At 38.4% G+C, this 15,327-nt stretch overlaps 1 protein-coding gene across 1 annotated transcript in view; it reads left to right on the top strand.

The window, feature by feature from the left end:
* The window catches only part of NEK10 (NIMA related kinase 10), a 1,556,164-nt gene that overhangs the window by 809,830 nt on the left and 731,007 nt on the right, over positions 1-15,327 (top strand). The window contains exon 20 of the mRNA XM_053715742.1: positions 4,958-5,060. Within this exon, the coding sequence (XP_053571717.1) occupies positions 4,958-5,060 (103 nt within the window). The remainder of the gene's footprint in view (positions 1-4,957; positions 5,061-15,327) is intronic.

Raw genomic sequence — 15,327 nt, 5'->3', positions numbered from 1 at the left:
GCTGGCAAACCAGTGTACTCCACTAAGGATATAGGAAAAACCTTCAAGACCTATTATCACTCTCTTTATAACATTAAGGAAGGATTAGGCAGCCCCTCACCTACCCCGACAGATATCAGATCGTTTCTAAACCCACTTCAACTACCTTCCCTCTCACCAGATAACTCTGCCGTGCTAGCTAACCCCATAACATTAGAGGAAGTCCAAAAAGTGATCCAAAACATGAAGTTAGGTAAATCCCCAGGCCCAGATGGCTACACAGCCCATTTCTATAAAACCTTCCAACCTCTAGTGGCCCCGGTATTATGTAGGCTATTCAGAGAGATAATGCATAAGGGTACCATTAATAGAGAATTCTTAGCGGCAACAATCAACACAATTTTAAAACCAAGGAAGCCCCCGATCTATCAGCAGTTACCACTTGACGAATCCTTAATATTTTCTCGATTATGTCCGGTAAGAAGGTTCCATTCCTTGCTCTGTCTCTTGACGCTGAGAAGGCCTTCGAGAGAATGAGATGGGAATACCTCTGGATCACAATGGGAGCCTTTAATTTCCCAGACGCCTTTATCAGTGCAGTACAAGCCCTTTATACTCCCCCTCAGCTAGGCATAAGGAAATAGGCTTCAGATCAGATCCTTTTCATATCACCAATGGCACTAGGCAGAGCTGTCCACTTTTGCCCCTTCTTTTTGCAGTAGCGATTGAACCCTTAGCGCAGGCGATCAGAATTAACCCCCAAATTACCGGAGCACAACTGACATCATCCTATAGCATTTCCTTATATGCAGATGACATAACTCTCTCTCACCTCACTGAATACCTCTCTTCCCGACGTATTCAAACTCCTCCATATTTTGGCCAACTATGCTATTATAAACTGAACATCAATAAAACTGAAGCCTTGCACTTAAACATCCCCACTCAAGAGCTAGCTTCCTTACAAAAAATATACCAATTCCAATGAAACCCTCACACTATCAAAATTTTAGGCACCCTTTTAGGCTCTGATCCAGAAACTACAATTGCTAGAAATTACACAGACAGGCTAATAAAATTCCGGAATCTCTTCTTAATATGGGAATTCAAAGACATTTTGTGGACAGGGAGAATAGCGTCCATAAAGATGTCCTTCATACCCAAACATACTTATTTGTTCAGGTGCATCCCATATAACATCCCTAGGCCTCTATTGAACAAACTACAAAGTATTGTCGCCGCTTATGTATGGAAGGATCACACGCCTAGAACCTCTAGATCCACACTGCAGAGACCAATTTCACAAGGAGACTTTGCACTACCCAATATTATCCTTTACTATACCGCAGCTCGGTTATCGCACTTAATTAGCTGGAACATTACAAACGATTGTCCTCGTTGGTTTGATACCGAAACATCAGTGTTGCCGTCAGGACTTACCCTTCCCAACTTGTTATGGATTCCCTCCCACTACAGGGAAAGATTAGCTAACACGTCCCCAATACTATTAGATGCCCTCAAATTTTGGGACCAAACAAGTCGCAACCCAGACTTAGCTCCACACCCCTCCCCAGTACTCTCTCTGACCAGTTCCCTTTACTGTTTACCAGATTCTCATGGTCTTGGCGGAATCTCCCACCAACCTTGGTCACGGATTTCTATGACCAGGGTCAGTGGATCCCACACTTTCAGTTCTGCACAAAATTCTAAATCCCTACTTTTTTACACTTTGAGGCTTTCCACCTCAATTCTTGGTTTTAATCAAGATGGGAGACCAAATGGACACAGGGGAATGGCCTCAAACATGCCCTATCCTTCCATTACAGCCTCCTTCTTGAGCCCTCCACTCTTCATAAAGTCTCCCAAAATAGACCCTGGGAGAGAGAGATTGGCTTCACATCCGACACCGATACATGGCACACGCGCATTCTTATAACTAAAAAACTCCTTCATTGTGCTACCCTCTGGGAGCTAGAGTACAAAATTCTAGTCTGATGGCACCTTGTGCCTTGCACACTGCACAGGGTATTTGGCACCCACTTCCCCAAGTGTTGGAGAGGATGCGGACAGCTAGGTACCTCCCTACATGTGTGGTGGTCCTGCCCCAGGGTACATCCTCTTTGGCAACGGCTCTTCAGAATACTCAACTCACTACACATCACCCTACCTTTCAAACCAGAGGTTTTTCTACTCCACATACATTTCCCAAGTCTAACTCCAGCTAGGGAAGCCCTTGCAATATATCTCCTCATGGCCACTAAACTAACTATAGCAAGAATGTGGAAAAATAAAGAGCCACCCCTTATACCACAAGTTCTTTCCATAGTTCATTACATTAAACAGATGGAATTATATTCACACAGATCCCTGGACAAGGTTGACTTCTACCAAGAGACCTGGTCCCGCTGGATCGAAAGATTCCCAGACTAAAACGGACTCTTAACTGCAACTTTCATCCCCTTCCCTCCTTTTTTCCCTTCTCTCCTCCCCCCTTATTTCTCCTCCCTCTCTCCTCCCTCACTCCAACCTGGGCTATTCACTATACTACAGATACTCCAGGAACTGCTCTTTCCAGACATCCTTTCTATTAGATCTAGCTGCATCAAACATTTACTACAGCAGTTTATCTGAAAAAATAAATAAATCCTGAGGCACTAGGTTTCAGATTAATTAATGACCAAGAACACAAAATTTGTATACTGTATTCTCCTTTTGTACAGCTTTATGTATTTATATACACTACTGTTATTTTGTAATGTACTGATGTATATCTGAACCGGTTCTTCAATAAAAAAATGTTTCTTCAAAATAAAAACAAAAAAACTTATATTAATACATAAAGCACCAAACCATAGCTCAGAGTGTCTTAAATAATGATACATACTTACCGAAAGACACCCATCCACATATAGCAGTTAGCCAAACCAGTACTGAAAACTAACAGCAGAGGTAATGGTATATAAGAGTATATTGTCGATCTGAAAAGGGAGGTAGGAGATGAATCCCTACGACCGATAACAGAGAACCCTTGAAAAGATTTCCTGTTAGAGAAACTATAAAATCAATTGGCAATACTCTCTTCACATCCCTCTGACAAACACTGTACTCTGAGAGGAATTGGGCTTCAAAATGCTTAGAAGTGCTTATAATAGAACAAAATCATAAAAACTAAGCACAAACGTACTTCACCACCTCCATAGGAGGCAAAGTTTGTAAAACTGAATTGTGGGTGTGGTGAGGGGTGTATTTATAGGCATTTTGAGGTTTAGGAAACTTAGCCCCCTCCTGGTAGGAATGTATATCCCATACGTCACTAACTCATGGACTCTTGCCAATTACATGAAAGAAATGGTCTTGTCCTTAAGGGGTTAAGATTGTGTGCTCTATCTGAATAATGAAAGTTTTATTCTTATGTGATATGCATAATATATATTAACAATTAAAAATTATAATGCAAAACAATCTCTACAAAATATTGTTTTTTTTAAAAAAAATGAAGACCGCTGCTCCATAACCTGTCCGCCTGCTCTGAGGCGGTGGACAGAAATCAACTCAATCGAATACGATCAGGTTGATTGACACCCCCTGCTAGCGGCTGATTGGCCGCAAATCTGCAGGAGGCGGTATTGCACCAGCATTTCACAAGAACTGCTGGTGCAATGATAAATGCCGACAGCGTATGCTGTCTGCATTTATCAATGTGTAGCGGACATGATATGCTACATCGTATTATATACGCTCGCACTATAATAAATTCACCCCATAGACACTTCTTTTTACAAGCGTCTCAAGCATGTTTATCATATCTCCTCAGCTGTTATCATTAAGAACAGATATAAATGAACCTCTGATCTGGCCAAACAATCCCTGTATAGTATGTTGCAGGGCTAGGGATATGGATTTGGCAGGATGCACTTGAACTTGTCTTGATAGCAGGGGAAAAAGCATGGTTCTGAGTTGAAATATGCATGCCACAATGTCATGGAAGCAGTTTAAAAAAGGGATAACTGAACAAAATGATTAAAGTTAATTGTAAACTTGTGTTTTTTCCCCTCACAAAATTAAACATGTTTGACGAGCTTGATTCTGTGTTTAGTGTTTCTTTAAGAATGCTCTTGTACCCCACATGCAGTGTCTAATTAATTAATGGCAGTATAAAAAGCAGAAAACAAATAAACAAACAAAAATAGTGTATTTGTTAGTGCACCACTTAAACAGCATGTAGGAACCTTGTTAAGTGAAGGCACCTACAGGCATTTGCCTACTGTGCCTAATGACCAGTATGGCTCAGTATGAGGCACTCTGGAAGATATGGGGGATTCTTGTATATACTGTTTCCCACTGCACTGATATTGTTCATACCTAGATAAGTGTCCCTATAAATTTGTTTTTGCAAGTTATCTCTTGTTGTGTGATGTTCCTGTTTTTATTTACATATCCTTTTCTCTTTATTTCAACTGTCTTGAGTCATAAAGTGATATTTAATAGTACATGAGAAGCATATTTATTTTAATTTAATTATAAATACATCTTTTATTTAGATAGTTTCCTAAATGTGCATAGATAAGAAGTTGACAATTCACATTATGGGGCTGATTTATCATTTGTCGGACAGACATGATCCGCTTTAGCAGATCATGTCCACCCGACATCGCTGACTGCCAACAGCATACGCTGTCGACATTTAACATTGCACTAGCAGGGGGTGTCAATCAACCCGATCGTATTCGATAGGGCGATTGATGTCCGCAGCCTCAGAGGAAGCGGACGAGTTAAGTAACAGCGGTCTTAAGACCCCTGCTTCTTAACTCCTGATTCTGGTGAGAATGAAGGCTCGCGCAAAAACAGGTGCATTAGGCAGCATTCGGGCAATGGTAAATCGACCCCTATAACTCACAAAAAAATATTTTTAACTTGTACAGCTGTGTTCTTTAGGTATCAAATTGACCATTAACTATTTTTTTTTTCTTTTTAACAGTTGTGTTTAGCACTGAGATATTTGCACAAAGAAAAAAATATTGTCCACAGAGACTTGTCGCCTAACAATATCATGTTGGGAGAAAAAGATAAAGTAACAGTGAGTAAGTACTTTTATATTAAACTATATCTTTTATTTTATTGCAGTCATTTTTGGTTGCAACAAAACATAATTTTATATTTGAAATGGTACATGCCATCTTTTTGTTTATTTCAGTCAAAATAACCTTTGCTCTGATTAATTACAATATCTAGAAACTAAAGTATATTTTTTTCCGGATAAACTATTGCAAATATCATTTTAACAAACTGCCACTGAGTGGCACTGTTGCTCTTTCAAAATAATTTGTGTTTTGTTTTACAATACAGACTCTAAGATAATATATTTTATTTCTATCTGTCTATTTCTCTCTCTCTCTCTCTCTCTCTCTCTCTCTCTCTCTGCCTGATGATTAAAAACTCCCAGGATGGAGAGAGATCAAACAAAATATTTGGGGACTTTCTTGAAACATTAAATGATAATTGGCCAGATTACTAGTGGCACGCTATTTTATTTTATTTTATTTTCCGCTCACACACTAAGTACGCTCAATGTACAACTTTATTGTGGCCACATTAGCATGTGTATTACAAGTTGAAAGCAAAAAATGAACGTGTGAGCGAAAGACCATTATGCGCTAACTTCAGAACTTTGGATATTGCAAGCTGAAAAAACAAACTATTAGTTATTGCTTGTGCACTAACCTGACACTGCACTAAACTCAAAGGTGCATTAGGAATACTTCATATATACCTAGGTTCTTTATATTTTAAATATATATTTCACACACATATATATATATATATATATATATATATATATATATATATATATATATATAGTTTAAATAATAGGTAACAGCACTACTCTGATTATATCAGCAATGTTATATAAACATGTAATCCAAAAATAGATGTATATCACATATAGGGTGCACGAGTAAGGTATCGCCTACATACCCAAAATCATACTACATAATAATACCCAGCACACCAGAAGTCAACATCAATAATATAGATTTATTGACTACATATGCAAGAAAAAACTGATATGTGGGCCTTCAGATATACATGCAACACACGAATAACACACAGAGAAAATAAATAATAATCTCCCTAGGCGTCCCTAAGGGAGAAAAAAATAGTTGTCATCTCAGAAAAAAGTACAATTAGTTGATACACAGAGGTAATACAATTTTGTAATCCTCAAGTTGAAAATTATTATGAGAAAAAACAGTCTCAAGTAAATATCAACACTGAATGTGCTTTTCATCAAGTGTAGTCCACAGTTAGTATTCAAGTTTCACTGTATTCCACATCTAAGGTAAAGTCCTCTCCTCCTGAACCGTTAAGTGTTAATATGTACGTATATGAATTTCTTATGGAAAATTGCAGACTGTTTTCACTACTTGTGATACATTGCGTGTGTTGCATGTATGTCTGAACGCGGATCACTTGGGGATCTCCCACATAACAGTTTTTTGCTTGCATATGTAGTCAATAAATCTGTAATACCTTATATTAACATGTTTTTGATGTGATTTGTGCCACCTTTTTTTTAACCCTTACACTTTATACTCACTCAAGTTTCTCTAAATATTCTAGCTCAGTTTTGTCTTTCGCTCGAGCGCATACTATAACGTTCAACTTGTAAAATGAGAGCAAGTTAAGGGAAGAAAGGAACAGAGGCGCCAAACATGGCCTAGTATCGCTAAGACACAGGGACACAATACCAGCCTCACAAATGAGGCGCACCCAAATGGTGCTATTGTAACAGACTGGAACTTAGGCAGTGGTCCAGCTCACTGATCACCGCCAGCTCAACTTCAGGTCCAGATGATCCTTGGATAGCCCAATTAGTTAAAGCCTGGAGGGACAAGAGGAACACACAAACATAGCCCAGTATCATTTGGACCAAGGAGATAGAAGACTATAAAGTTACACTTAAAAGAAGCGGAGCACCTCCAGGTGCAATAACAGCAGTACTGGGACTTCTCAGCCGCCCAGTGGACTGTATAATCCCAACGGCAAAACAGCAAACGTCCCAAATAAAAATTCCAAAAGTAGACTGGAGAAAATACACATCCAGCAAAAACAAACACTGGATAATAACAAGTGTATATTTAAAAGACTTTATTAAAAACAAGCAACACATTTCTCAGCCATCTGAGGGCTGTTTCATCAGGCTATAAAACAGTATTAAAACACACTTGCTATATAACAGAATAAGTAAAGTAAGCTTTGCTCTGATAGGGCAAGTAATTAATGAGACAGATGTTCACACCTGTGTGTATAGATTAGTGATTAGTTGATATGGTAACCTCTATATACAAAAATCTCACAGGTAATACACAAAACATTTGCAATTGAGTCAATGATTCTATACATATATGTACAAAACGCGTTTAAAATCATCTCATAATATACACAAACAAATTGATACATGAAATTTATACCTAATATAAAATATATATAAAATATCTGTATGCTTATAAACTTAAAACATTTGGTGAACACTACATAAAAGAACCAAGTGTGATTTTTGCAGCATAATATTGTGTATGCAAAATAAACGCTGTGTATGCAAAAAAAACCTCCTAGCATAATGCTTATACTAATCTAAAACATTTGCTGGTATTGAAATAATAAGGACGATGACTTATCACCAAGGTGTGTGGCACTGCTCGCATCCTAAGAATATTATGTTTGCATGATTAGTCCGTTTAATGGAAAAGAAAGGGGTTCCTGGGGTTAACCATAGTTGTTCTTATATTGATCGATTTAAAAATAAAAGATACAATGTATCTAGAGGTATAAAAAAATGGTTGGCTCACTGTTTGTAAGGACGCCATTAAGCCCCGCCCTCCTACGTCACTAGAAATAATCTCATGTGACGTTTCTTATGGGTCCAATCACAAGATGGATTGTCCGTGACAGAGAGGGACCGTGCCTCCCAATTGTTCCAATCTCTGTGTAAAGAGGTCATAAGAGGTGTGGCACAAAAGAAAAACGTAGCAACATACTGTCCTATTAAATCGCAGATCTGCAACGCCCTTCTGTTTCCCTGGAGACCACAGTAAATAATCAAACTGATATATAATATAAAAGTATGTTAATGTAATGGGGCTCGAAGTCGAAAGCCTACCAGAATTATGGGCTAACAGCCAAGACTTCCCATAGATACGATTCACTTTATTGGTTAAAAATAGGGAATACTAGGTATAACGACCCTCTTGTCTGACATTGTGTAGAGATTTACACTCACTATAAGAGTGATATTTGAACAAAGATTTACACTTGTTATAAAAATGATATTAAATGACTGTAACGTTGCTATAAAACTATATAGGTCGTGGTCACTAGCCCCTACAAGAGATGTATGATATATCCATAATCATATAGAAAGGAATTTTAGATGAATTAAAATGTATTAAAGATTAATATATATGTGATTAAGTGTTGTACTGGCCCTGAGTATCTGTGGGTTTAGATAAGAGTGCTGAATATTAAAGATACCCCTAAGTGTGATACTTAAAAAAAATAATAACCAACTATATTAAATGTGAAATTAGGGTCTCCTAAATTAGTATGTGGGTGTAACCATATATAAAAAGAATATGGACTGTCTACTGATAGTGAACACATGTGTGTATATATATATATATATATATATATATATATATATATATATATATATATATATATATATATATATAAAAAAGTGATAAGTATATTATTGAACATCTGCCATATAGGTAATAGCGTGTCTCTGTGATATTTTATATATAGGGTTAGACTTAGGTTTAGGGGTTAATATGTTTAGTATAGTGGTGGCGACATTGGGGGCGGAAGATTAGGGGTTATAAGTGTAGGTAGGTGGCAGCGATGTTAGGGGCGGCAGATTAGGGGTTAATACATTTAGTACAGTGGCGGTGATGTTGGGGGCTGCATATTAGGGGTTAATAACAGTAATGTAGGTTGCGGCGATGTTAGGGGCAGCAGATTAGTGGTTAATAATATTTTTCTAGTGTTTGCGAGGCGGGAGTGCGGCGGTTTCGGGGTTAATATGTTTATTCTTGTGGCGGCGATGTCCGTAGCGGCAGATTAGAGGCTAATAATTTAATTTTAGTGTTTGCGATGCGGGAGGGCCTCAGTTTAGGGGTTAATAGGTAGTTTATGGGTGTTAGTGTACTTTTTAGCACTTTAGTTATGAGTTTTATGTAACGGCGTTGTAGCATAAATCTCATTTAGATTGTGTTACGAGGTTTTGGCTGCACCGCTCACTTTTTGGCCTCCCAGGCAGACTCGTAATACCGGCGCAAAGGAAGCCCCGCTAAAAAAAAAATTTACGCAAATTGCGTAAGTGAATTTGCGTTAAGGCCAAAAAAGTGTGCGGTGCCCCTAACCCTGCAAGACTCGTAATACCAGCGGTAGTGAAAAAGCAGCGTTTTTTTACTCATACCGCAAAACTCGTAATCTATCCGAATGAGAGTGCTTAGTTCCAATGCGTATATATGAAACAGTATTACTTTGAATAGCTAGAAACAATGTTTCAAAGGTGAAATGAAATAAAAGGCAAAGTCTTATTGAATTCTTCTCCAAAATCCAATTGCCGTTTCTTCAAAAATGCTGTTTGTTCTACAGCTATAGCAATAGTAATTCCCAAAAACTAAAGCACACACGTAAAGAGACACCAACAATAGTGTGATACCTTCTGTTCAAAATGTATTTGTACATGCCAATATACTCACAAACATATGAGATTAAAAGCCTTGACAAACAGTTAAAGATGGGCTGCGGGCAGGGGCATATTTTGGCCTAGGCAAACAAGGCACTTGCCTAGGGCAGCAGATTGGGAGGGCACAGCACTTTTTTGTGGCTATCACCTAGATTTAGAGTTTGGCGTTAGCCGTCAAAAGCAGCGTTAAGGGGTCCTAACGATGCTTTTTACCGCCCGCTGGTATTTAGAGTCAGGCAGGAAAGGGTCTAACGCTCACTCCATGCTACCGCAGATCCCCTTACGCCAATTGCGTATCCTATCTTTTCTATGAGATCTGCCTAACGCTGGTATTTGGAGTCTTGGAAGAAGTGAGCGGTAGACCCTCTACCGACAAGACTCCTACCGCCAAAAAAAGTCAGTAGTTAAGAGCTTTATGGGCTAACGCGTGAATATAAAGCTCTTAACTACTGTGCTAAAAGTACACTAACACCCATAAACTACCTATGTACCCCTAAACCGAGGCCCCCCCACATCGCCGCCACTCTAATAAAAATTTTAGGATTTATTTTACAGGTAATTTTGTACTTATTTTAACTAGGTAGCTATTAAATAGTTATTAACTATTTAATAGCTATTGTACCTAGTTAAAATAAATACAAAGTTGCCTGTAAAATAAATATAAATCCTAAAATAGCTACAATGTAATTATTAATTATATTGTAGCTATATTAGGGTTTATTTTCTAGGTAAGTATTTAGTTTTAAATAGGATTAGTTTATTTAATTTTAGGAATATTATTTTGTTTAATTTAAATTATATTTATGTTAGGGGGGTGTTAGGGTTAGGGTTAGAGTTAGGTTTAGGGGTTAATAATTTTATTATAGTAGCGGCGACTGTGTGGGCGGGAGATTAGGGGTTAATAACTGTAGGTAGGTGGCGGTGATGTTAGGGAGGGCAGGTTAGAGGTTAATACAATTTATTATAGTGTTTGCGAGGCGGGAGTGCGGCGGTTTAGGGGTTAATACATTTATTATAGTGGCGGCGAGGTCCGGTTGGCAGATTAGGGGTTAATAAGTGTAGGTAAGGTGGCGGCGACGTTGGGGGGCAGATTAGGGGTTAATAAATATAATATAGGGGTCGGCAATGTTAGGGGCAGCAGATTAGGGGTTCATAGGGATAATGTAGGTTGCGGAGGTGTCCGGAGAGGCAGATTAGGGGTTAATAATATACAGCAGGTGTCAGTGATAGCGGGGGCAGCAGATTAGGGGTTAATAAGTGTAAGGCTAGGGGTGTTTAGACTCGGGGTTCATGTTAGGGTGTTAGGTGCAAACTTAGAGAGTGTTTCCCCATAGGAAACAATGGGGCTGCGTTATTAGCTGAACGCTGCTTTTTTGCAGGTGTTAGGTTTTTTTTCAGCCCAAACTGCCCCATTGTTTCCTATGGGGATATCGTGCATGAGCGCGTTTTTCCAGCTTACCGCTACCGTAAGCAACGCTGGTATTGAGGGTTGAAGTGGAGCTAAATTAGGCTCAACGCACCCTTTTCTGAGCCTAACGCAACCTTTCAGACAACTCTCAATACCAGCATTGACTTAAGGGTGCACTGGGAAAAAAAGCAGCGTTTACCGACAAAACTCTAAATCTAGCGGCATATTTATAAGAAGCTTACAGTTATTTTATAAGTATTGTACAGGTATGTAATCTGAAGTTTTGCCCAAAGAGCTTACATTCTAGGGGGGTTATAAGAGGCTGCCCATAAAGCTTACAGTTTAGAGGTAGCTAACCTTTAGTTATGTTGGCTTTCAGCACTTAGTATTGTAAGAATTCCAACAGTTATGTCATTCCAAAAAGGCCCTGCACTCTTTGCCATAACGTGTCTGTGGCACACTTCTGATAGAGGATTTTTAAAGGTGTCATTAGTGGTCTTATGATAACTAAAAGCAATGGTAAACCCATAAATGTCTGCTAATTCTTAACAAAGGGATACTAGAGAAGCTTTTGCAAGCATTTGTCTTATGACTGCACAAGGTTTTATGTAAATAATTTCAGTGAGAAACCCAAAGTTTGTGGAAAAGATAATTATTTTTTTAAATGATCACATTTGGAACACATCTGACTGCCAACTGGTCACATGAAATATGCCAACATGAGCCTAAATCATGACCTTCTGTTTTCTTCTTTTTATATACATTTAGTTTTGGGAGTCAATTTTGAGAATTCCAGCCGTTATACCATTCAAAATGAGCCCTGCACCCTTTTCCATTTGCCTAAATATCTTCTTTCAGAAGTGTGTTTCACAGTTGCAATTAGCAGCCTTCTGATCACCAAGAGCAATTATAAACCCATAACTGTCTGGTAATTCTGAACACAGGAAATCCTAAAGAAGCTTTTGCCAGCATTTGTCTTATGACTGCACAAGTTTTGTGTAAATAATTTCTGGGAGAAACCCAAAGTTTGTGGTTAACATCTTTTTTTTAATAATTTTATTTTGCATACATTTGATGACCAACTGGTTTCATTAAATAAACCAAAATAGGCCAAGATAAGTTATTTTGGTTGTCTACTTTCAAAATATAATTTGTTTTTGGGGTCAATGAGAATTTGAGCAGTTCTGCTATGCTAAAGGAGAGTTACCCCATTGCATCATTTTAGAACTTGGTATATAGCTGCAGATAAAAACATTAAAATGATAAAAAAAAACAATGTAAAATATATACAAGTGTGGTCTTAGCTGAGTCAGAGGATGCCACAAAAATTGAACACATTTTTAGAATTTTTTTCTACAGTCAGAAAGCTACAGGCTTTTGGGGAATTTAATATTTTATATACTTTTTAATGTATTTATTTATTGTAAATTTACAATAACTTCTTTATTCTGTAAATAAATAGCTAGTTGAAACTGCTATCCAGTGAAAGCTCTTTTTATTTTAGAAACCCCCAAAAATATAGATATGTTTCATAGGTAAATAAAAAGCAAAACAAAAACAAAGGCTTTATTTCTGTTTATATCACAAATGCTAAAAATTCTCCAGTACTTTGAGCAAGTTTTCTTTCATACAGGTGGTGAGAGTCCATGATCCATTACTACTGGGAGTTACTCTTCTCTACCACTAGGAGGAGACAAAGATTACCAAACCCCAAGAGCTCTATAAAACCCATTCCACCTCACATGTACCTCAGTCTTTACTTTGCCTTCACTGAAGGTGGTGAAAGAATAAAGATGTGCATTTGATTCTTCATAGAGATTGGTTTTCCGTCTATGTTGATGCCCAGTTTTCCCTCAGAGTACAGTGCTTGTCAGAAGGACGTATATGGGGCATGGTTTGTGGCTCCTTTTTCACCTCATGGGAAATCTGTTAACGACCCTACACAATTGGCCGCAGGGACTAGTCTTTTGCCTCCTTCTATGGATCTACAATATACTCCTATTCCATAAACCTCTGCTGATATGTTTCAGTACTGGTTTGGCTTTCTGGTAAATGTACTGTATATATAATGTATTAATATATATGCCACTGGGACAGAATCTATACTTTTATTCCCCTTGCTTTTTTGTGCAAATCTTTTTTTTTGTTTTTTCATTAGGTTTACACAAGTTAGGATAGCGCATGCCAGTGCACTCTGTAGTGTTAATTTTTCAACTATATTACACACGTTGGGTTAGCACACATAGGTCCTCGGTCTTGTGCACAGTGGGTTTGGCATGCTAAAGTCCTCTATAACTGTCAGTTTTTTCACATGCATTATTCAGTGCTGCTGTGCGTTATCTAGGCTTTAGATGGGAAGTTTGTATGTTTCCTGCTTTGTTTTGCAGTTCGACTTAGCGCGCTTTGCACTTGTAAGTTTGAAAAAAAAAAAAAAGCTACTTTAGGAGGGGGTACGTTTTTTTTCATTCCTCAAGAGCTTTCTTTTTAAGGGGTTATAATTGTTTACTGCTTTGCTTTGTCAATGCTATAAAGGAGGTGTCTGATTCTGTATCTAAATCTACCTTAGAAGCTGAGTCCCGTGAATACATTCATACCTATATTAAAGGACAATTAAATTCAGTAGATTTGCATAATCAACAATTACAGGCTAAAAAAACAATGCAATAACACATTTTTTCTGACAAATTTCTATTTCCACTCCTGTATCATGTGACAGCCATCAACCAATCACAAATGCATATATGTATATTCTGTGAATTCTTGCACATGCTTAGTAGGAGTTGGTTACTCAAAAAGTGTCAATATAAAAATATTGTGCACTTGTTGTTAATTGAAGTAAATTGGAAAGTTGTTTAAAATTGCATGTTCTATCTAAATCATGAAAAATAAATTTTGACTTGAGTGTCCTTTTATGTATGTTTATTGTAAAAAAGATGATGTTTCTCCTCCAGCTTTTTTATGGGACTCTTGTTTATCTATGTCAATGCATTCAGTCCAACCCAATGTTGCTTCAGTAGGTATTACTTTTCCTTCTGTATGTTCAATACAGGAGAGTGCTACAGATATATCACCAGGAATGAAAAGTCTCATCGAAACTGCTGTTTCTGAGTATCTGGCTGCTTTCTTAAGTGTAAAAGGTCAGTTCAGATTGTACCTTCTACTAATACTATGTCCCCTGAAATCAGGGATGCTGTTATATTTTCAGAAGGTGAAGTTTCGTCTGGTGATAAGGGATCTTCCTCTGATGTTGGACCTGATACATTCTCTTTTTTATTTAAAATTGAACATATTCTTTTTTTTCTTTTCTTAAAGCGGTTTTACTTACTTTAGGGGTTAAAGATTCTAAGGTTTCTGATGATAAGCCTTTTATTCGTTTAGATCCAGTTAGTTATCAAGCCGTCAACCTCAAATACGCTGGAATTCTGCAGCGTATTTGTGGCGAGGCTGATTCGCCTTAGTTATCAAAGGCTAGAGACCAGCAAAAGTAGAATTTTGTGACGTAAGCTTCGATCCGCCGGACTCAGTCCGACACAGATCGATTCTTACGTCACTCCAGATGTTCCGCACACAAGTGCTGCACAATCTGACTACTTTTGCTAGTTATCAAAAAACTAGCAGGTACGCTCGGCACTTTTCCGGCCCAGCGTACCTGGTTTTCAATCCGCCGCCCTGGAGGCGGCCGATCCCATAGGAATCGATGGGAGTCTGACCAAAGCGAAAGTACAAGTTCGCTGCTGCCTGACATCCCATTGATTTCTATGGGAGCTGTCTACACCTAACACCCTTACATGTACCCCGTGTCTAAACACCCCTAATCTGTCCCCCCTACACCGCCGCAACTAAATAAAGTCATTACCCCCTAAATCGCCGCTCCCGGAGCCCACCGCAATCTATTCTATACATATTAACCCCTAAACCGCCGCTCCCGGACACCGCCGCAACCTACATTATTACGGGCGATGTCATCTTCCAAGCGGGGTCTTCAATCTTCTTTCTTCAGGATCCATCTTCATCCCGCCGACGCGGAACATCCTTCTTTCCCGATGGAGTACCGACGAATGAAGGCTCCTTTAAGGGACGTCATCCAAGATGGCGTCCCTTCAATTCCCGATTGGCTGATAGGATTCTATCAGCCAATCGGAATTAAGGTAGGAAAAATCTGATTGGCTGATTGAATCAGCCAATC

This window comes from Bombina bombina, chromosome 5 (genome assembly GCF_027579735.1).
Source record: "Bombina bombina isolate aBomBom1 chromosome 5, aBomBom1.pri, whole genome shotgun sequence".
Classification (NCBI taxonomy): domain Eukaryota; kingdom Metazoa; phylum Chordata; class Amphibia; order Anura; family Bombinatoridae; genus Bombina; species Bombina bombina.
This window is presented reverse-complemented; position numbering and strand designations above follow the sequence as displayed.